Source organism: Sceloporus occidentalis, unplaced genomic scaffold, assembly GCF_023333645.1.
Source record: "Sceloporus occidentalis isolate IW3139 unplaced genomic scaffold, rSceOcc1.0.p SCAF_30, whole genome shotgun sequence".
In the NCBI taxonomy this organism is placed as follows: Eukaryota; Metazoa; Chordata; class Lepidosauria; order Squamata; family Phrynosomatidae; genus Sceloporus; species Sceloporus occidentalis.
In genome coordinates, this window is record NW_028317010.1 from 6,808,697 (window position 1) to 6,833,718 (window position 25,022).

Below are 25,022 nucleotides of genomic sequence, written 5' to 3' on the forward strand. Positions count from 1 at the left end.
AAAAAATTACAACATGTCCATATTCATCCATATTATTGATATGCGCTATTACTGGTTAATGTATTAAGTGCTGGGCCTTTATAACCCTGTCTTGGACAAGCTTCACGCTAATACAAGCAAAATGCTGTTTTCTGTAACAGCGCCCCTAACCTCTAGTCCAATTGTTAAACCCCTGCCCCCTGTCAGAGATTAAAGTCCTATGTAAGGAAAGTGTTGTTCTCCCAGTAAGACAGTAAGGGAGTAACAAGGAGGATATCGGAGTTAAGTGTTTCTAGAGCCGACGGTGTAGAGCAGTGCATGAATCTCCAGGTTCACAAAGCATAGCGGAGGCTTCTAGTTAAAGGTCCAAATGTGGACCAAGTGTAGACATTACACATTGATTTGTGCGCATGAGTGGTCAGATTTAAATACTGAACCGGACATACATCTGACATGCTCCGTTAAAATAATCACTAGGTAGGCCTCACCGGACACGGATGTGCGTTATTAAAATGTTCCGTGCAGACCACGATCGCAGGCTGCGTGCGGCTGTCCATTTGTGACATGGCAGCCATGCTCTGAGATGCGAAGGGACAGTAGTGAGGTGAGCAGATGTATTCCAGGAGACAATGGATTACTGTAGTGACAACAACAAAACTGGGTGCAAAACTGGCACCCAAGACAAAAATAAAACAACATAGCTCTGTACAGAAGAAAAAGTACAGTGGAAGTGTCCCATTAAATATTTATCCATGGATTTTACACTCACCAAATATGTGAGAAGATTTAAAGTCAACAAGAAAACTGTTGAGGTATTAATGTTTAAACAGGGAAAAGAAAAAATGTCGGTGCGCTAAGCTAGTCTCAGGCTCAAATAATACAAATGTATAATATGAGGCCTACCAAACAGTGTGAGCATGCTGCAAATACAGTGTGTTGGCTGTACAATGTATACAAAAAACAAAATACTGTCTGCGCTTCTCACCCTAATAAAGTTGGCAACAAATATATAAACATAATATAAATGAGAGGTTTTGGTTATATGAATTGGCCAAAGCATAATTAAGCTCACCCGCCACGTCAAGGCACACTCTCAATAGGGTGAGAACCTACTCTCACCTCCTACATAGTGGGCACACAAAGCAGTTTATACTGCTACCAAAACCAGATTAATGTATTGGGGGAGGTGCAATTAAACCTCCTCCCATTTAACCCCTGGACAGCAAGCTGCAACCAGACTGATGAGGAGCCAACAACCTCAAATATGTGCAAACAGGGAAAAGAAAAAATGTCGGTGCGCTAAGCTAGTCTCAGGCTCAAATAATACAAATGTATAATATGAGGCCTACCAAACAGTGTGAGCATGCTGCAAATACAGTGTGTTGGCTGTACAATGTATACAAAAAACAAAATACTGTCTGCGCTTCTCACCCTAATAAATATAGGGTGAGAAGCTCTGTACAGAAGAAAAAGTACAGTGGAAGTGTCCCATTAAATATTTATCCATGGATTTTACACTCACCAAATATGTGAGAAGATTTAAAGTCAACAAGAAAACTGTTGAGGTATTAATGTTTTCCAACAGTCTGCCCCTTTGGTGTATTTCTATACAGGGTTGGCATATGCCATAATCATTGATTTACAAATACAACAAAGTTCTTCTTCCCCAAGGAGACCCTGGTTAGTAGCTGTAACTTGGACAGTCTAGTAATCTCTGGACAGTTACCTCCACCCTGTGGCAAGTCATACTCCCATGTAGGCCACCACACCTGTCTGTGGGCTTCATGATTTGATTGAAAAAAGGCAGAATAGATGGGCCCATTGGTTTTATTGCTCTATATGGGTAAGACTGTCTATTTAAGGCACAATGTATTTAAAGCTATATCAAGCATGAAAGGATAGAATTACCCTCTATAATCTCAACAAATGTGTAACATTAATGCTGGTTTTGAAATGTACAAATCTCAAGGCATCATCGTATGTCATACACAGAAATATTGTAACACAGCAGTTCTGAAGAAAAAGTGTAGTCTGGTCCCCTCAAAAATACAACTGCGGTCTCTTCTTCACCTTGTGTTTTAGTGATCCGTATCGTATCTGCAAAACATTAACATTAGAAATGTAAGTACATGATTGGAAATAGAAGTGTTCTGGTTTGATATCAAAAGTCATACATAACAAAATAAAACACAATAAAATGTATATATATGTAGGTAATAAAAATCAAACCACTAGAAAGCCAATCTTTACCCTAATACAAAATCTTATAATTTTGTTTGTTCTGTTACTTATATTAATTTCTAGTGTTTGATGTTTTTGTTTTAAGTTTCTTGAACCTAGAACACATTACACTGATTCTGAAATGATTTTTCGTGTATTAAACCTTTATAATGCCCAGACAGACAGTGATAAGTGCTGTAAAGAAGCTACGTGTGACCGAAGAGGTCTGTTTTTATCTGAAGGAGAATGGAGACTAGCCAGAAGACAAGAAATGTAATGCTTTCAGTGACTCGTCACATTCGCATAACCAGACAGAAATGAAACAATTAGAATCATAGTGAGATTTATACAGAGTCAAATGGAAAAACAAGCAATGTTAAAATATAACTAATAACTAATATCCAGACATACAATAAAAGACAGCATTTCCAGTTTTCATTATGGTCTACTGACAGATCCACCGCCAAGAGGTACTGAATCATTGTGTCTCCTAAAGGTGCAGTGAGTGTTCATGCATTCTGTACCGTCTTTTTTTTTTTTAACTAAGTGAGGACCTGGCTGTGTCCCGAATCTTATTGGTTTTATGCTGTCTTCTCCATAAGTTGGTGAAGACACTTGTATATTTTCGGTGACTGCTCCTAGGTTAATGGGGATAAGCCACCCCCGCTGCTGTACTGTGGAACATGATGGGAAAAGCTAATTAAATTGCTAAGGTCTTGAGACCCTAACAGAGGAACCATCGCTCACTGCATTACCTCTCGTGTGTCATGCGATATAATGACAAGTGCTGTAGCTGTAAATAACATTCGAAGGCAGACGTACATAATGTTTAAGTGCATGCATTCAGACTCTGGATATAGGCAAATTTACATCAACACGCAGTAACGGTCATAACACGGTCAGTATATTTAATGAATGGGTAGTGTTTGGGGAAAAAGGAAAGGAATACAATCAAGAAGCCTCAGTGTGTATGTTACATATTAAAGCTCAGCTTCGAGGTTTTTACCTATTTAACTAAAAATGAGGAATTTGCCCGTCGCAGATCGTGTTTCTCACTCTCATCATTGTACCTTTTAGATGAACGTTCCCATCAATAAATGAGGACATTGGATTGATATAAGCGAATGCTACTGGTATCACCTGTGTTTGCTTTGGTTTAACAAGGGAACTTCACCGGATTATGTCAAAACAAACAATGTGTATCAATACATACAAAAATATTACCTCTTTGCGTCCTTTGATCCCTTTTACTGAGCGCACACTTTGGGACCTCCAAAGGCCCTTCTGTGAATACATTTCATCATCCGAATGAGCCCCTTCTGTCTCTTCATCTGTTTTATCATCACCAGAGTCTTTTCGGAATGAGCCGTATGCTAGGTTAAAAGAAGGAATGAGCATTAGTATTTGGTCTAGCCGATCAAACACTTTTTGATTCAAAATAAGGAAATGATTTGGTTTACTAAAAGCAAATCTGTTAGAGCCAGCACCGATACAATGAAAAACACGCAAATACCCTACTATTGTACTCTACTGATATGATTTATGAACATAAGTGAAAAAAGCCAAATGGTGTCTGAACAAAGGTTTGCTAGTGCAATGTACAATAGGATAGACAACATCAAATCAGCAAGACAAGTAAAATCTACTATAGTACATATATATATATCTCTGTTAAGAACTTGTGAACCAGGTAAAAGCACCTCTCCGCCATAACGTGAACATATAGTTGCTGCTCAGCTGCCTTCAAGTCCTCATTGGTAACTGCCAACACGTAAAAAAGCAATTATTTACAATGTCAATATGTCAGCAGTGACTGGGCTTCTGCCCAAGTAACATGAATTAAATACAGTTTAATCGGATTTCTGACATCTTCCTGTTTGGAAATCTTTACATTGAGCGGAAACTTTGGAAGCAGTGGTTACTGACTTGAAATGAAGGGAAGGAGAGGGACTCATGAAACAGACCTTAAATTATAAGGGCAGGATTTAAAACAAATAATAAAAAAAAGGCATACAAGTTATAGCTCCAGTGCTCGGAACACAAATATGTTTGTTTGTGTCCATAATTTTACACCATCTTAGAGAAAAATGGCAAGGGGTTGGTCTGGGAAGCAGGGCAACCCCAGCCACCCCACTCCCGGCTTCCCAAATTCTTCAAACCAGGCCTTGAATTGGTATAAGTGTGTTAGGGCTGTGCTAGGCTTTTGGGTAAGTGTGTTAGTGTGTGTTGGATATGGCAGAAGGTAGGGCTTCCAACTGGCTTTATTTGCTTGTTGGAGGACAGAGCAGTGCGGGAGAACATGCATGCTTGGTTTAACAAATATTATCAGAAGGAAAGGAGTTGTTGAATTTGGAACAGTGAAACTTCCAGAAATGAAAGATAAAACAATGTTGACGGCCAACATTAACAGAAGCAGGACAAAAGTATTTTGGCTGTGAATTTTAAACGTTTGTATTTATATAGTATTAATTTTTATACATAAGCATTCAATTCTGTTTTGTTCTGCATCAGTATCAGTACAAAGAGTGATTTACATTGCTATACACCACAAACGGGCCTTTACAGATTACATATTTTCAATGAAACAAGCAGCTTTACTAAAACACTGACCATTCACTTACAGTAGCTGCTACCCGTCTCCTGGTACTTGTTGAGTTACAATCAGTGTGTTGGGGTGAATCACTTCTTGCCTGGGGCTATGGGTTTTAATAACTTTCATCTCTGGGCAGGGAACCAACTCTCTGCACCTCCAAAGCACAACCTGGACTAGTCTTATCCCCGATCACAGCCACACGCCCGGGTGAAGGAGACAGGGGCAGAAAGTGTTGAACCTACTTAGCATATGAGCAGAACACTGCATGAACAGCCATTGGGGTACCCATCTATGTCTCAGGATGCATTTCATTTTGCTAGGACTACTCTGTGCCAATGGCAAGATAATCAAAAACATTAACCAAATCTTTTCAATATGGTTCCATACAGCAGGGCTCGACAAACTCCGGGAGTCAAGTCACCATATAAACTTTGGAAGCTGCTTGGCTACAGGGGGTGCCAAGCGGGCACAGGATCCAGACCCCCACATTGTGACCCCGCGGGGGAAGAGCATGTGTGTAAGTGTATGTTAGATAGTGTGTGCATGTATATAAGAATGTGGTGTGTGATTCTTGAGTGTGTAAGTGTATGTGAGTTACAATTTACTTAGCAATTTTATATTAAGCACTTATTGCTAATAATTTAATGTATTATTAGCTTATTAAATGTATCAATTATTTATTAAATAGATCATTAACATATATTTGCCAAATTTGCATAAATGTTATGTATTGGAATTTTTTTTGGCTGGCTCCTAGATCCATTCCAAATTTGTCAACCCCTGCCTCACAATATACCAACAGTTGAGATCTGAAATATGATGTCAGAAACCCATGTTTCTTTAAATTACTTGGTAATCAACTTAAACACAAATATGTAGAGACACAAAAGATGAACGGTTGCAAAGGCATGTAGTCGGACCTCGAGAATCCTTAGAGCTTTTTACTTTTTAAAGTTTCTTGTCTATTGTATAAATTTTGCTGTTCTTATCAATTCCAAAATATTTTCTAAAACCTTCCACTGGGTGGTGCCCACATCCTTCAAATGAATGTTGACCTCCAATCTCGCTGTAACGTGGACATCTGGGTTGCATTAATTCCTACTTCCTGCCTCCACTTAAAACAAACCTTTTGTACATCACATGTTATGAATACGCAAATTATTCTGAAATGTCCTAAATTATGTGGATTACAGCGGCCATATGAATTGTTTTACATTGACCGTCTCAGTGGTCAATGCAGGGATTAGTTTAGATTTTTCCATTACTAGCATTATAATTTGGGCAATTTAGCTAAGGTTCTGACTTAAAAGCACACAGCAGAATCTACAAAATCTCTTTTGCTTTATTCCAGATGTGTTAAAGCGAATATTTTCTGTGCCTTTATTGTGGAGAAACATTTTTGCTGTAGGCTTGGAGCCGCAGCATTAAAATTCCTCCTCCCTGTGTATTGCAGTCATGTTCTAGAGCTGAATGATTTTCCAATCTACGCTGGCTGAAATCTATTTATCTCCCTTTTTTTTTTTTAACATGGTACCAAAGCTCATGAATTCGCATCTTTCTAAATTGTATTCTGCTACAGCAAAGAATTATTTAATATTCATCTGCAGATACAGGGTGAATTCCATTAAGAATCTAAACAGGTGTTGGCTAACCAAAAGATCCCAGTGGTAATAAAAACCCTTGACACTAAACAAAAGGAAACCTATAATAAAACTCAGCTTTTAATACAAATCTTTAAAAAAAACTATATATCCATTCCATTAAGGCTATAACGCAGAAGATTAGCTTAGATGAGCATGTTCTTCCCAAGGACTACACAAGTTGACATGTAAATGAAAGAAGAAACCTGTATTATATGAAAAAAGATATATAAACAATAGAAAAGTTAATTGGCAATGGATACAATTTTAGTATAAACACACACACACATATATATATATATATATATATATATATATATATATATATGTATACAGACATGTTTAAAAGACTGTGTGAATTAATTGGTTTATACATGTGTGAGTGTACATTTGTTTGTGATAGAGAACATGTATGTGCATTTACGTGCGGCCAATAACATACCGTTGTGCCATTTCAGTAGCCAGCATTGGGCCGTACATTCACAGCTCCATATATATATTTGCCACTTCAAAGGATGTATTCTTAAAATAAAACCAATGTTCCTCTGCAGAATGGTATTTATGTTAAGGAAATGATGGATGTTTTACAGAGCAAGTGCTTTATAGAAACCGTGGCCAGTACCGCCTTAACCCTTATTATAACAGCGTGAGGCGTATGTATAGAAAGTGAATCGGGTGCAAAGTCTGAACACTGGTAATGCACACTTTATATATTATGCTCATACGATACATTTTTACTATAACTATTACACGGTGCCCAAACAAGACCACATCTACAGCTGCCGCATTGACTGGGATACTTACCACGCTCTTCTGTATTAGGGGCTTTGGGCTTCTTTTGGGGAAGCGTGGGGAAGGGTCTGCATCCTTCTGGCTCATCCCCTTGTATGGCTGTCAAGTCGTGCATACTGAAACTGCGTAAACGCTCTGTTATGGCTCCCTGTCCCTGAGCAAAGAGGAGACATGATGTCAGCAGAATAACACTTCTGTGTTCTTGTACACCACACATGCAGAAATGTATTGATTCGCCATTGTCAATCATTACATGAAAACAAAACAGGGTAGGGTGTTAAAAAACAACATATAAGCATTATAGCAAAACATAAGCATTAGCCAGAAGGTTTACAATAATGTTCTTCCTCATTGCAGAGTACAGTTTATTCTTGGAAATAAACAAGCGTTAGGTGGTGCGGTTATATTACTGGGATGGTGTTCAGGGCAGATATTCCCTATTGTGCGCAGTGTACTGTAACGCGCTGCATTCAAGCCACTCATCCAGAACCCACCGTGGGCTGAAAATGAAACAAAAATGAAACGAAGAACACTACCACCTAATGAATCCAGGGATTTGCCAAAAGATAACGCAGACAAATAACATCTTGTCTCAGAAACCAAGCATCTACAAGTGCGACGAGCAGCAGAAATAAACATACTCTCTGTATTCAACAACAGACACTGCATCTGTCACTCCATAATTAAAAAGCATACGATGTTCAAGATGTAAGGATGTGAATAAAGCAAAAAGTGCTAAATATATTGTTAATTGGTAATTGAGCCTTCCATAGATTATAGTCTATGCAGAAAGTTAAATTTCCCCAATACATCCTTGATTGAAGTAATCTATATGAAGACAAACAAAAAGTTTCCTTGACTTCAATAGCACTAATAAACCACAAACCGACCATGGCTCTCCTTTTACCAAAAAATAATCTAGATTGCTCTTCACCAGACCAGAGCGTCACAAGTGCTGCACTCCAGAACTTTAATTCCACCGCGGTAAGAAGGCCTTTCTGCGATATATATATGGGGATCATTACCATAGACATAAGATAAAAAAGAAAGTTCAAAATCAATCAATCACTTCAATCACTACACATGTATAAATGAACTCCCTTACTTCATTCTCAGGCTCTCTCCTACTTACTCTAATTTGAAACACTAACTGAAAGCTATCCTGTACAGAAGTTTATAATCCGCCTTCCTAACAGCTACAAACTGCACTCTAATAGAAAGCTCAGTGTCCCCACCTGAGGGCTCTCCATGCCACGGACTTCTCCACATGACCCTCCCTACCATCAAACCATCCCCGCCAAAGAAGCCCCTCATATCCCCCCTGAACATCTTAATAGATTGCAAGTGCAGAGCCCTCTTCTCCGTCTCTAACAGAGTGTGGTCAGGTTATTGTGAATTCCCAGCTGATGGTCTGATAGACCACTATCAACAGAAACGCTGCCTGGAATCCCTGTCAATGCCCCCGAGTCATTTGCAAGTCAAAGCTCAAATCCCTTTGAAGCTCTCGGTTCACTCTGTCTGATGCTGGAACTTAGCTGGGCTCTTTATCTATAAGGCTGTTTTTATTTTAACAAGGAGACAAGTAAAGCAAAACAAATGTAATGATTTATTTTAACTGCTAATTTGTAGTTTGCACTTCATTAGAAACCTCTCCCCCCTTCCCTCACTCTCTATAAATATATTATTATCTTTTATTTACATAGCACCATATGCAGCACTTCATACAATACAGATAAAAAAAAGACGACAAACCGATATATTACCTAAGGAGGGCTCTGGTTATACTCTAGAGGCATATATATATATATATACATATACACATATATATATATACACACACACACACACACACACACTTACATACATATATATATACTATATATATATATATATATATACACACACACACACTTACATATATACACATACACACTTACATATTTATTAGATATATATACACATACACACATACTTACATATGTATTAGATTTATATACACTCACACATATACAATGCAATCATTTATAACAAGTTTAAAAAAACAACTTTGGATGCACCACTGAAGTGTGATTTCCATTTAATCTATCTCTTTGCCAGAATACAGTGCACTTCATATATTTTAATTGAATAATCCATCTCCTGGTCTGCTTTGGAAATATATATATATATATATATATGCAGCTCAGTTTCTCAAAGCTTTTTCTTATAACATCCCCACCCGGTACAAAGATGCGATGAATGACCAAAGCTGATGGCTCTCTATCTACACTACATATACCGAGGGGGCCGCACGGACACTTCCGGCAATGGCCCACCAAAAAACGTGCCATCACTTGGGAAGAGAGGAACGGAAAAGGACACAAGGAGAGGGCAGACGGAAAAGAAAGAGGAGAGAGGCTGGGATTCTTGCTTTACTAGTAATGTTCCCTGTGGCTGTTTACTGGAAGCTAGCAGCCATTATAGCTCGAAATGCGTGCTCTTCGGAATATAATCAATTAATTAGCCCACAGTGGGTGAGGAAAATGCTCCCGGAATTGCAGAAAATAGCAGCCTGCTGTCTGACATTTGGAACCTAATTTCTCTCAATTGCAAACAAATAAATGAGTCATTTTTCAATTACCATGTACCTGTCTTTAATAGCTGATTGCTTAAAGCAATTTTTTCACCCAAACATTTTTTTTTAAATATGAGGCTGGTAAGAAGGAGACACGGCTGCCACATTTTTCACTTCAGCAAGGCTAATGTGAGTAAAAAACCAGTATTCTCAATTATAAAGAATATATGCAAACTGTATATTAACATACCCCCCGTGAAATACCTACGTCAGACACATACTGCTGTGCGTCTTTATATATACATTCATAGATACATACCTTTTATCACTATAGGGCTATTATAGGGCTATTACAGTTACATGGGCAACACCAAATCAAATAAGGCATGTATCCCTAACCCCAGTACAAGATGATACTGGTTTTCTTCTAAACAGGTTCATGTAGCTCTAAAAACGGTACTCGCAAACACGTTGTTACCATGTCTCAATCCAGGCAAGTAATGTGACAAATTGGCAATTTGTCACAGAAAGTGTCATGAAAATCCACGCACCTACAGAGCTCCTTTTGCAATTTTTAACTTGCTTCATCTTGCATGGCAGGTGAACAATGTCAGATCATTATTCACACTAAACCACAAAATCTGTTTGAACTAATGCGATTCATTTGTCACCTCGATCCGAATGGCTGGGTTGTGGCAAACACGTCCCATCCCCATTTCACCCTCAGAGCACCGAGCTAGCTAAGATAGAAAGCACTCGCTTTAGAAGAGCCGTCATTTTATTAAGTGTTCCCTGCAAAAAATATTAACGAGGCAAGATTTTATATAAGATAACTCATTTTTTGAAAGGTTCTAGGCGTTCAACATTAGCAGGAATGATGTTTCTATTGCTGCATTTAAACACCTAAAGGGATTTAACGAAGTACAGGAGGGACGTTTATTTCAAAGGAGAGATGTTAAAAACCATAATCTAAAACTTGTGGGTCAGAGTTTTACCCTGTACTTTATAGAGAGTGGGGTAGATAAATGAAGACTTCAGATCACAAGCGGTAGATGTTAATACAGTGGGGAAATGGGCATATATTGAATCTAAGACAAGCCCAAGGTCTGAGACTCTACGTCGGGGAAAATAGGCAGACTAGGTGGACCAAAATGTAAAATGTATCTATGTGTGTTATGTGTTATATTCAGCAGAATTAGTAGAGCACTTTTAAGCTAGTCTTGGAAAACCAATGGAGGGAGACACACACCCCATAAAGTATTTACTACCCAGTACTACTGATCTCCAGGAATTATCTCTTCCTGCTGGCTGAATGTAATTTCACCTACAGCAACAATACTAGCAGAGAACACAGATCTATGGCGTAACTACAACAATGCTGACCAAGCTTATAAGTGAAGCTTTCGAACATTGTAACAATTTCACAACAGTGTTGGGAAACAGTGACTTATCATACACATTGAGTATTTTGTCTAGAATGTAGCTTTAAAACTGTTACTGGAAATGAAATTTACATCCTGAAATACGGGGATTTCACTTAATTAATGCACATAATTAATATACAAGATGAGCACCATGGATATTAACAAAGCCCAGTATGTTAAAATGTGTTATATGGTAGGCTTGCCTTTTCATGCTTTGGTTTGGATCAATTACCTTCACTTGAGAAGAATGGTAGAAAGTTTGCAGAAGGCTTAATTTTACTGGCCAGAGGGTGCAAAAAGGGGAGCAGAAAAAAAAAGAGAAAGAGTTAACTCATTAAAGCGTGATTCTAGACGTCATCACCTGCAGGTCTTAGAATGATTTTAATCCTTTCAACAAGAGGTACCAGTTCGGCAAGCACCGGCCTTCTAATATGTTTAAACCTACAGCAGTTTATCAGTACACCTTTAACATATACCTTACGACCTGAACCATCTGGAGAATTTAAATTATTGTATTTTTTGTTTTGTCAATTGTTCTGTCAATATTTACTTTCTTCTTCCATGTATATGTTTATGGGTTGGCAACCTGCAGATATTCTACCCTCACTATTCTCTCCATAAGAAAGGCTAGATATAGTATCAGCTTAACATAAAGTAGCCAACATACATCAACCCACATCAAATGCTTGCACTTACGTCTTGCGTAACATTCTCTAAATTTAGAAGAAAACATTTGTAGAATTACATTTCTGTATTTTTGCCACATTAGAGACAACATAAAATAAATACTTGTTATTTTCATAATCCTAGTTGTGCAAAGTCGGCGGCATTTTCAACATGCCGATGCATCTAGAAAGAAGTCGGTGATACATCTTAGTCCACCAGAAAGCACCACAAATTAATTTGGACTGTATTCTTTGGGACCGACGTAGCAATATCCATGTTTGCATTGAAATCAATCAGTATGTTGTACTTTAATAAGCTTCAAATAGGACAGATGCTTAAAAAAGCAAAAAAGCTAAATTCTTACAAAGGTTATTTGCATGCAAGCAGATGATTCCCTTACCCCATTAACATACAACACAAAGGACAGGAATGGCATTTTAATATACATAAAGCAAATGTGGCAAAAACGTTTTAAAAAGATCTACAGGGGAACAGTTATTTCTAGACATGTTCTTTGTGTTCATAACGTGTCCTGCCAAAATTTGAACCAATTGTGTCTGAACAAAACACAGAGCTTCCTTTCAGCCCGTGGAAGCGGAGGACTGGAGATATCGCTTGTATTTCAGTAGGGATCTCATAAATCAAAGTGGAAAAAATCAACTTTTGAAATATTACCAATATGTATTGGAGGAGCGTTCATTTAATTTAAGCATTACAATAAATACTCATGACTGATTGACGGATTATATATTCTTCTTATTCCACATTCCTTTGTCTAGTTTAATATATTTTTGCCATGACAGTGATGTATACATTAAAAAAAGCAAATTTACTTTGGTGTGATAGATCCCTGATAAAACAATTACAGCTCCATCGGATATTGATCAAACCGAGACACGGTTTCAAATTTCTAGAGAAGTAATTGAACGAAAATGAATAGCGTTGACATGAGCCCTGCTTGTGAGAACACACTGGAAGGAAACACGGTCTACCGAATGGCAAAAATACAATTACACCTTTAGATAATCCATGCCGGTAAATCAGTGCAAACATAGATTAAGCTGGCTGCTCATTTAAGGACATTTCTGATATTTTTGCATGCCAGATCCATTTTATAAAAATGTCAAATAAAGACGGGCAAATATTTTCTCCTCTCAGCAAAAGAGCAGGAATCCTCTTTTCATCAGACACAAATAAAGAAACACATTTTCATTTTTTTCATACTCTATATTAATGTCAGCCAATGTTGTACATTTCTTTCCAGTGTCCTGCAAAAGGGGGTTTCATGTATCAGTTGGGGTCCATATGCAGCTGTTGAAACTGCTTTTATTGTCAGTGCCATCTCAGACTGTAATTACAACAGTACACATGGTCTGACAGCAGGAAAATTAGCAATAAAACAGACATTTCTAATACGACACTGGTATATTTCATTTGGAATAATTAGAATCTTAGTAAGAGACTTCAGTGCTCATCGTACCTTCACAGCAGCAGTCACAGCAGCGGTAGCAGCTAAATTCAACCCCTGCTTGCCGAAGTTCACCATTGTTTCATATCCCTTTTCCTTGGCTTGCACAATATACTCATCAATCTCCTGTTAAAAACACAGAGCATTTGTTGTAACACCCAAGCTTATAAAATAAACATGAAAGCAGGTGGCATACAAAGAAAAACAGTGCAATGGACACACGTAAACACGTATGAACACGTGAAACACCCCGTCACAGCTTACAGACGTTTGAAAGTCGAGAATCAACCAGCAACAATCAGCAAATTAACAACTAGGGAGAGATAACACAATGGGGAGAAATAATCACACAGATCCCGAGACGGGGTGCATGGAGCCTCATATATACAGATAAGGTGAGTTTCTGAAATTATATATGCCTTATTTAAGGTAGTATATATGAGAAATAAACTTTCAAATTAGGGACTTGTGACTTATTCTTCTGCACTTTATACTATGTACACAGATATGGAGGAAAGAAGAAAGACAATGGGTTCACGGTCCATAACATTTTTCAAATAAAAATCTATATTTTGTTTACTTCTGAAGTTATTGTGGTAATAATAAGGATAAAGGGGGCTTTCCAAGAAACTTCTTTCTTTTTTGTACTGAGTGTTAAACTAGTAGCCACATTTGGTAAAATTATATTTCAACAATTTGGAAATACATTAGGAAACAGCGTTCAACTACACCAAGGTTTGTTTCTCTGCCCTTTGATATTTGTGCAGTTAAGGAAGTGTAATATAATCCCAGGGATCACAAATGGAGAAGTCCCAGGGCAGACTTCCTCCTTCCAAAATAAACATGTGACATTCTAGTGGTCGTGAGTTGACTCCACCTCTGCAGAAGCAGGTCAACATGCGTGTCCTGAAGGATTGTGGTCAGCACTCCTCTGCCTTTGAGCTGGGGGAAACCTGATATACAGCTGAAGCCACACTCATCGGGCTGCATGATTTTAATGTTGTATCCTAACACCTGATTTTATAGCAAATTGTGGACCTACAGAGGATCTCCTTTATCACGGTGTGATCATCAGATAATGTTACTGACACAGATGTACAAACAACAAGAAAAATGCAGGACAGGAAAATTGTGGAAGGCAGGGGAAGTGTTCCACAGAATGTCCATGCAGCCATATCTACTCTTCTTAATATTTAAAGTGAATAATTAAGTGAAAGTGTATATAAGGAGTAAATATGTGCCCTTTACAATATAATACACATGTCTGTAAGTGTTAAGTATAGTAAGTGGCATAAATGTGTACCAACCATTAGTTCTGCTTACCTTTTCTCGTGAGGACAGAAGAGGATGCAAGAATTTTCTGTACAGCAGGCTGGCCCCTCTAGTGTATGGGGACAATAACCATACAACAAAGGCAATCTTCACTTCATAATAAAGAGGAAACCTAAGGCAAAACATACATAGTCCTTACAACTTGACTTTAATTCTTATACCAACATACTAAATAAATACCAAAAGTGTCACAAGCAACAGTGTAAGCAATAATGAGCTGCAAGCAATCAATGTACAGCATCAAGGAAATAAAAGCTCAGATATGAAAGGATTAAATGATAGGGATATGGTGGAGTGAAAGATAGAAGAGCCAATTGTTGTCGTTATGTCATGGCATGACTGCAACTACTTCAGTATCTCAATCCATTAAAATGCTGCCGCTTCCAGCTGTATATACTTCTGTACAGGTCCTGTTCATAGTGTCTTTTAGGCGAAAGTGTCCCTCTTTGGATTCCAAATCCCTCTTCCCCCCTGTTGTCCCTCTTTTCTGGAAATACATTTGTTGGCTGTAAGTGTAATACAGCATTCTACTGCTCTAAGAGTCACAAAAGCGTGTGTGGAAACAGCAGTAAATTGGTTTATACATTACATTTAAAATATAAAATATGTTTTCCTCCTGTAAATGCCTTACTTAGTTACATTAATAGCTATAAAGAGGTCACTAAGTCCCATAAAGTCTTGGTAAAGCCCTGACTCCTAGCCTTTTTTGTAACAAAAGGTGTCCTTTTTTTGTCCATTTCAAGCATTGGGAGGTATGACAGTTCTATGCTTTCCAGATGTTCTTGGACGCTGCCTTTTGGGAATATAAACTAACATCTGGACAGCTTGCAGTTGGCCACCACTGCGCTGAGTGTATGATTTTATACAACAATACAACATGCAGTATTTGAGAATGTAAAACATATTACAATTCCCACTGATCGTGTCTTTCTCCATACCTAAAGTCAGATGTCTACATACTAATTCACTAACCCACTTCAAAGTTTCATTGGGGAATATTATACATCCTATGATATAAGTGACAATACCCAGTAATAACGTTAAACACTGTATGAAAGAGGCTGGTTATAGTTGGTTGGTTATAGGCAAGACCGCGCAATCTCTTGTATTACGTTCATAATAACCCAATAAAATGCCAAGTGTAAATAAAAAAAAGATGTTCCACATTTAGACATCAGTTCTTCTGTACAAATAAAAGATTCAAGCTTACCAGGATATGGTTAAATCCGCTATTGTTTCTGTCACAGTGTACAGGGCAAACACTATCCAATACATCATCCATCGAACCTGAAAAAAAATAACACAATATATGGGAATTAGATTTCAACGCGCTGCAGTTATATGACAAGATTAACACAAAATAAAAGGGTGCGTGTAACGAAACATGTAGAAAAAACATGGCTTGGCTTCTTAAGTTTTGAAATGGGGAGCCTGATATTCTCAAATAAATAAAACAAACAATATGCAATATTATTTATATTGTATAATATTATTGCTTTGAGATGAACTGTATTGTATTTGGGTATCCTGTTGAAGTTTTAAAAGTAAAGGCAAGCAGCTTGCTTCTTATAATCTCTTAGGGATTTGCCAGTCAACCAGCAACCCTGAGAGTGGCTGCACCTTATAAATCTATTGTATATTATATATTTTCTCAGGGAATCGGTAATAACGCCACAGATTTCTATCGCCGTATTGTCCAGATTATAGGGTGCCCTCCTAATTTAAATCTATAAACTCTATAATGGTATGACCTATAATTGGGGCAATTCAGTATTACTACTGGCGAGCACCAACATATTCTGATATAATTAGATCCAACTTGATGGAAAAGCTTATCAAAATGTCTTTTATAGAATATAAAAAACAAAAGCCGGTCTGGCTCCTTCAGATGAAAGTAGTTTCATACCCAACTCATTCTTAGTCTAATCAAGATTACGATGTGCCAAGCTACTTCACTCCAATCTGATTGGCTAACAGCCATGCATTTGTTAGTGTTACATACGCCTGCGAACGAATGGGTCCTGAAATTTAATTGGTTAAAGCTTAGCGAATCAAGAGTGCTAGGATTTCACCGACCTGCAGACACGAGCATATATATATAGTACAATATAAAGTGTGTCTTTACTTTAACAACCTCTTTACATAAAGGATTTAACCCAGTTATACAAATAAAAGTCTATGACAATGTATAATTTACTAATCCAAGCTTCCTTAGGAAATTTATTGTGCGACAACATTTGTTACATTAAAGCAGAAGCCGTCCTTAGTGACAGTAAAAGTATTATAAAAAGGCAGAGAAATCTAGCAAAATACATGTGAAAATTATGCCAGTGCCGCAAAACAATCCATAAAAGAGAATTGTTCCACCTTCCACTAAGAGCTAACACACAATCTTGACTTCTGAGTCTTCAGAACCAAAGATTGCTTTACACACGCATACATAATATATATTAGTTTCTTACATGTTTATATTGAAAAGAAAAAATGTCGGTGCGCTAAGCTAGTCTCAGGCTCAAATAATACAAATGTATAATACAAGGCCTACCAAACAGGTGTAAGCATGCTGCAAAAACAGTGTATTGGCTGTATAATGTATACAAAAAACAAAAACTGTCTGCGCTTCTTACCCTAATAAAGTTGGCAACAAATATATAAACATAATATAAATGAGAGGTTTTGGTTATATGAATTGGCCAAAGCATAATTAAGCTCACCCGCTGACGTGGCGGGTGAGCTTAATTATGCTTTGGCCAATTCATATAACTAAAACCTCTCATTTATATTATGTTTATATATTTGTTGCCAACTTTATTAGGGTAAGAAGCGCAGACAGTTTTTGTTTTTTGTATGTTTATATTGATAAACACATTTTTGGAGGGATTCTGTGAGCCCTTTAACTCTCAAGCAGGCTCACTTTAGAACTTGTGCTTTCATATATAATGGTGTGAAAGTGCCTTTAATTAATTACGTACATCATATTTCCATGCATTCATGACGGCATGACTGTCAACATCAATAACTGTAATGACCCATTACTGTCTTAATACCATGACATTAATGGAACGTTGTTTCTCTCTCTATTCTTTTCTCAATACATCTTCCGGAAAGATAAGGCTGAATTGTCATTCACAGCATATGAAAGTCTAATTTTTAAATCGCTTTATTTATAGAGTCGAGCGCCGTCGGCACATCAGGAATCTTGGGAAAAGAATAGTAAATTCAGTTAGACCGCGGCTAAAGTTAACCGCTTTGTAATTAAATGTGGCTTTAAAAAAACTATTTCCAGTGTTCAAATTAGGACACCAATGTTGTAGGGTGTGGCTAGAGACAGGAAGGGGTGGGGCTAGAGGGGGCAATGCTGCAGAGCATTGTATGGTGGCCTCTTGATGGCTGCAATAGAGGTCTGTGCTGCTGCAGCACACATCTCCATTGGTTTTGCAGCAATTTGGGCCATTTTGGAGGAGAGCAGAGGATCTGCTTAACTTAACTACGATCCTCGCTGCCCACAAAAACAGTGGGGCAATTACCCGGGACAGCAGGGCAGTGTGTGAAAACTGGGACTTTGCGGACGCATCATGTTTTCCAAATTCTTCCAGGAAACAATTCTTTATTTATTTTTTTAGAGACTGCTTGTAATGTGACAGAAAAGCAGGCTGTTCTTATAAAACACAAAAGACATTTCTGTGTTTTTATGTCACTAAACCTTCAGAGCAAAATAATGAAATGACAACTCCTCTACATTTTATCTGAAATTAACTACCTGCAATTAGAATTTATATTTGGTTTTAATTTAAGCAATTAATGTTTTGTCTAAGAGGTACCGCATCTTTAAATAAAAAAAAAATAATCATGCAAAATGATATTTGTTCTATTCTTTGGCTATTTCCAATACATGCTATTTGTGAAGACGTCAGGTATAGTTAAAGTTGTGCTGATGGGAGATTATAACATATAAATATTTATGAGATATGAATAATGATAACAAAGTGAGAAGAAAGTTCTGACTTGATATTTCTTCAATCTGCGACACCTCCTCAATTATTTATAAATCGATTACCTAGCTCTATTTAAAATCAGAACATATACTTCGCTTTATGCAATTAAATATTCATGAAACAAACCACATACTAGAATTTGTTTTCTTTCACAGAGATCACAGAACCATTTTCATGAGGAAAAAATGCTTAAAAAGAATAGATGGCACAATGTATGGTAAATCATGCAAATGTAAAAGTTATGTAGACACAAAATTATAATCATTCAAGGATTTCCCTGCAGCAAAAATCAAAGCTTTCCCTGTAACTGTTTCATGCTTGAATAGTAGCATCAAAAACAAATCACACTATAATAACACAATACCAAATGAGAAAAGGCAATTTGTCAGCAATAGGGGTGTCTAACACAGTGAAGAACGAGAGAGATAACACTGTCTAGAACGTTGAAAAGCTCTTACTTTTTACCTCAAAAACAATCAGTGTGACTGTAAACCCGAGTCACAAACCTCAGGTACTTTTTACAAATGTAGCTTTCCTAAAAGCCATGGAGGTAACAGTTTTCTGATCTCCTATGACTGGCCAAGGATGCTTGTCGTGCAGACCCTCTATTGCAGCACCCACAAGGTGGTATGGTGGGCAGGTGGGTCCTGCCTGATCCCAGCCCTTCTGAAACTGGCCAAGCTCTATTCCCACCACTAGCCAGAGTCCAACACCGATGAATAAATGACACTCTGCTACAATGTAAAGTAGTGAGTGTACAGCCTGTATAACAGTGTAAATTTGCTGTCCCCTCAAAATAACTCAACACACAGCCATTAATGTCTAACACCTTGGCAATAAAAGTGAGTACACCCCTAAGTGAAAATGTCCAAATTGAGCCCAAAGTGTCAATATTTTGTGTGGCCAAAATTATTTTCCAGCACCGCCTTAACCCTCTTGGGCATGGAGTTCACCAGAGCTTCACAGGTTGCCACTGGAGTCCTCTTCCACTCCTCCATGATGAAATCATAGAGCTGGTGGATTATTGAGACCTTGCGCTCCCCCAACTTTCGTTTGAGAATGCCTCACAGATGCTCAATAGGGTTTAGGTCTGGAGACATGCTTGGCCAGTCCATCACCTTTTCCCTCAGCTTCTTTAGCAAGGCAGTGGTCATCTTGGAGGTGTGTTTGGGGTCGTTATGTTGGAATACTGTCCTGCGGCCCAGTCTCCAAAGGGAGGGGTTCATGCTCTGCTTCAGTATGCCACAGTACATGTTGGCGTTCATGGTTCCCTCAATGAACTGTAGCTCCCCAGTGCCGGCAGCACACATGCAGGCCTAGACCATGACACTCCCACCACCATGCTTGAATGTAGGCAAGACACAGTTGTCTTGACACTATCTGAACCAAATAAGTTTATCTTGGTCTCATCGGACCCCAGAACATGGTTCCAGTAATCCATGTCCTTAGTCTGCTTGTCTTCAGCAAATTGTTTGTGGGCTTTCTTGTGCATCATCTTTAGAAGAGGCTTCCTTCTGGGATGACAGCCATGCAGACCAATTTGATGCATTGTGCAGCGTATGGTCTGAGCACTAACAGGCTGACCCCCCCACCCCTTCAACCTCTGCAGCAATGCCGGCAGCACTCATACGTCTATTTACCAAAGACAACCTCTGGATATGACGCTGAGCACGAGCACTCAACTTCTTTGGTGGACTGTGGTCAGGCCTGTTCTGAGTGGAATCAGCTCAGTTTCAGGGTCTTGGCAATCTTCTTATAGCCTAGGCCATCTTTATGTAGAGCAACAATTCTTTTTTCAGATCCTCACAGAGTTCTTTGCCATGAGGTGCCATGATAAACTTCCAGTGACCAACATGAGAGAGTGTGAGAGCAATAACACCAAATTTAACACACCTGCTCCCCATTCACACCTGAGACCTTGTAACACTAACGAGTCACATGACTCCAGGGATGTAAAATGGCTCATTAGGCCCAATTTGGACATTTCCACTTAGGGGTGTACTCACTTTTGTTGCCAAGGTTAAGACATTATTTTATAACCCCCCCCATGTACTTTTTATCCCTTATTATTATCCACTTCTTTGCTGTTTGTATTATTATGACTTCCTTAAATCATTTAAAATAGTTTGACAATTTGGATAATATATATATGTAAAATACGGTAATAAAAACAACACTAAGGGCTGCACGAAAGATAAACTGGTAAATAAAAGAGTAGAACATTTTACACAAGAACAGTAATGAAGAAAAAGTCCATAGACGTAGCAAGGAAGTTGGACTACCTACGACATTCTTTACAGCTGTAACGCAAGCAGGAATTAAACCTCAAACAGAATAGGTTACAGTAAGTCTTCTGGATGTAATTTCTGCACGTTCAAAAATCAGAACATGTGGGTATAAATGGAAAATGATGAGATGAGTCTACTGGTAAATAACACAAAGGCTTGTGTTTGGAGGTAGAGGTTAACTCAGCAACCACACAGTATGCAGCAGCTCTAATCCTGCAATTAAACTATTTGTGAACTCGCTCAGTGCTTGGGGTGATAATTTAAGCCTGTCCGTGTGCTACTTTCTCTCTATAGTCCTGCTAGCTGATTTATTCGGTTTAAGAAATCATAAATAGTGGTAGCCTTAGTAGCCAAACTCAAACCACCTCTTACATGTTAACAGTATTAAACCATTTTCTTCCTGGCTTCCCGGTATGCAGTTGTCAAATAGTTAAGAAATACAGATTATTGTCCAGAATATTGTGATAACCAAGAACTGACAGCTCAAATACGGCCAACACCTCGAAAACACATTAAGGCTTGAATACCATCGCTAGGGAAAACGATGTGCCAACAGTCCACGGTACCCAGTAATATACAGGCGGAACAATCAGAATTACTATTAAGGGTCCACCTATACATATGCTAACTATTTAGCTGGCATACATACAGACAAAAGAGACAACGATTTTTAATGAAGTGCACCTCCATGCTTCAGACCATTTACCTAAGATTTCTACCAAACAGAAAAATTACACCTTTAATAATCTATATAGTTATTTCTAGGTAGTTTAGCACTGATACTCACATAAATAGTGTGTAAGGTTTATCAGTGCTTAACGTTTCATCCCAGTACATGTCGCAATTAAATCACACTTATTTAGCGTACATTTGCTTTGTTTATAATACAGCTTCTTCTACCGCTGACAATCTCGGTTATGTGGCAAGGAGCGAGACATAATTGCACAGTAATAATCATGCAGGCAGAAGCCCAACTTGTTGGTCGATAACATTAACCTGAGCTGAGGAAACCCATTTAAATTTAAATGCTATGTCAATCATTTCATGGGTTTCTGTCTGAAGCAGTCACCCCTTAATCTTTACATTTGTGTCTCAAACATCTTCAGGCTAATTCCTGATAGGTCACATATAAAATGTATTAGATATAATGTCAGAACAAATCTCACAATGTATTTTGTGACTTAACTCCTTCACAGAAGAACAGGTTGAAAAGGTGTTATTCAGAACAAAAACAAATATGAATGTCATGATTTCAATATAAATGACAGAAATACAAAATATAAGTTAAAATGCTCTCAATTACAAGGCTGCTGAAATTGTAGCCTAATTCATTAAAATGTGTGATAAATTACATAAAATGAATGCATACCACTAAAGATATCTGGCCTTTAGGTGGAGCAGGTCCTCTTTTGAACCCAAATTCCTCTGTCTCCTTTTCCTTCCCTGTTCTATGCAGAGTTTTAAAGCAAGACTGGCCATACATTTAATGTACACGTCTTATAATCCTCAACCAGTCAAATGGTTGGAAATAAACATAAACAAGAGATCTAGTGGTCTTCTGCTTAGCCATTAGGTTGAAGGCACCACAAATGATAATAATAAAGAGCTTTGGCACAGAAAATTGAAATAGCTGTATTGGTCTATGCGAAGACGGGATTCTTCCGTCAAAGGTGATAGCTTTTGTTGCGCCAACATAGAAAAATATGTAGCATGGCATACCATTTCAGGATTTCAGCCTTTCTGTCGGAAGGAGAGAAATCCGAGGTCCAGAAAGCATACGTAACACTACACCTTTACATTATAAAGGCACAACAGAAAATATTACCTTCAACTAAGAGCCTTAGCACAAAACTCATTTAATCATATGTATGAACATGGATTTAGAATACTTATGAGGTTCCATTGCAGGTAGGCGAGTGATAATTTATTATAAAAGGAGTCGCAAATTTTTGCTAAGATGTGGATGAAACCCTAACGCAGATAGCTATGTCTGGATGGATCCCAGGACAGATACAGATTAAAAAGGTTTATGCAAGAAATTAGAGAGAGAGCAGATAGGTGCTATCAGAAGAAGAAGAGGAAGTTAGGTTATTAAGATAAGAAGGAACCTTCCAAATAGAACCAAAAAATAAAAATAAAAACCTAGAAATTAAATTAAAAAACAAGAGGAAATGTAAAATTCTTTTTTTATTCAGTAAAAAAATAAAAAAAAAGAATAGTAGGGAAGTCATGAAGGAATTGGAAATGGGTGGAGAATTGGGGTCCCAGAGGTATTCAAAAACCTATACATTTTTTTAGTCTAATTTAGAAAGCAATTATTCTTCTAACAGGCAACAAGGAAACCTAATTCAGGATACAATCCTATAATAATGGTTATATCCATCAAGACTGCAAGGAAAAGTTTGCAACGTCAATATCGTGATGGATGTTTTAGGGGGGAGGATTCACAAGAACAGCAACATTAAAGTGCCTGTTTTGTGTTATTTTTTTAGGGATCAGTAAATTGCTCAATTATGTTTTTGGCACCTGATTCCAAACCACAGGGGCAAATGTACTTGGACATCCATGAGTTGGAGGTGTATACATGATCCCGGTGTGTACTCCCTGAGTAAATATCCTACTACACAGGCTAACATGTCACCAATCTGAGAGAGGTGGGACTATATGGCAGACGTAATATATTTCAGACAAAAGGAACAGACGTCAAGAATGGAATGCCTCTTCTATTAATCTTTTTACGCACATATCACCCAATGCAGATGAATATTTTGGCCTAATTGGTGTAATAATCAATAATAATAATCAAACATGGGTTAATCTTACGCATGTCTCCCAACATTTCCAATGCTTAAAAAGGTATTTTTTTTAATCTAGCTTTAACCTATGGCTACGTTAAACTCACTTTGTGTATTGTCACAATGTAAATCCCTTTCATAAATGTAACTAAAACCAACAAGACGGAACAACCTGCGCTCATCTGCCCTTAAGTTTCCATGCCATTTTGCAAAGCATTTATATAATTATGGCCATTAGAAGGAGGACACAGTGTAAATGCACACCAATAATGAACGAGGCAGAGATTCACTAATGGTCCTCTCTTCAGATGGGCTTTGGTTATTTATAAAACGCAGCGATGCTTTTTTTGTATACTAGCAGTAACAATCAGCTTTAGGTCTGCTGGGATTTGCACATGTCAGATACAGCAGATGCCTAAATCTCATAAGCAGAAAACCCTACAGCCTGTGTGTCACTAAACTACATTATTATGCTTTAAAGGGGGGCCATTTCCTAATGTCAGATACAGATAAGCATTAAAAAATATATTTAAACACACTTCTAGTGTCTGCATAATCTATTGTTCTCATAATGTCCTTTGCATGTGATCCAGCTCTGTTATACTAGCTTAATCCAGTAGAAAAAAATCCATACTATACTGCCTTTGGTAAATATTGGAATGGCTGGGTCTTAATAGTCGATAATGACACTCTGACTTAGTGAAAGTCTATGGGGGCAGAGGACTTTGCCATAAAACAAAATCAGCTCAGTGCGGTGTCTGCATAAGGAATGATCACCCAAATAAGCAAAATGAATCAAATAAAGTTTTTGTCAAAGCTAATCTATATTACTGATTTTTTTTTTCTGATCAAGAAGAAAATTGTTGTTTCCCATGGGACATCCCCTTTCAGCTCGCCAATATTTTTTTGGTATTAGCAATCCGGAAAAAACGCAACCATTAAAAGAATAAAAAAACGAGTTTTAAATGTTATTCTGGCAAGGGGGATGCCGTCCTGTGCCTTTAGTTGCTAAATGAATACCTGCTGTATAAGTGGTCCATTTCTGCAAATGGCATGTCCAAAGGGCCATTTCTCCTGAAATGTCAAGCTATCTCCTGAAACCTGTCTTAGCGTCTGGCATCTTTAAGCCAGTTTCAATTCATGAAGACTGCTTGGCACAGACCTGCTACCCATTTAGACAGAGAAGGCGGCATTCCAACCATGTACAGAATAACATAGAAGACTCCCCAAAGAGAGACACTATTGTTTTAAGGGGTGCAGACAGTGACAAGGCTTT

The 25,022-nt window shown here is 37.9% G+C and overlaps 1 protein-coding gene across 1 annotated transcript in view; it reads right to left on the reverse strand.

Annotated features, from left to right (window-relative positions):
* Positions 1–2,019: 2,019 nt before the first annotated feature.
* Positions 2,020–25,022, reverse strand: part of LOC149298992 (receptor expression-enhancing protein 3-B-like) — a 48,401-nt gene continuing 25,398 nt past the window's right edge. Inside the window, exons 3-8 of the mRNA XM_089486813.1 lie at positions 15,879–15,955; positions 14,660–14,780; positions 13,349–13,462; positions 7,237–7,378; positions 3,424–3,572; positions 2,020–2,076 (exon numbers count right to left, since the gene is read on the reverse strand). Coding sequence (XP_089342939.1) covers positions 2,020–2,076; positions 3,424–3,572; positions 7,237–7,378; positions 13,349–13,462; positions 14,660–14,780; positions 15,879–15,955 — 660 coding nt within the window. The remainder of the gene's footprint in view (positions 2,077–3,423; positions 3,573–7,236; positions 7,379–13,348; positions 13,463–14,659; positions 14,781–15,878; positions 15,956–25,022) is intronic.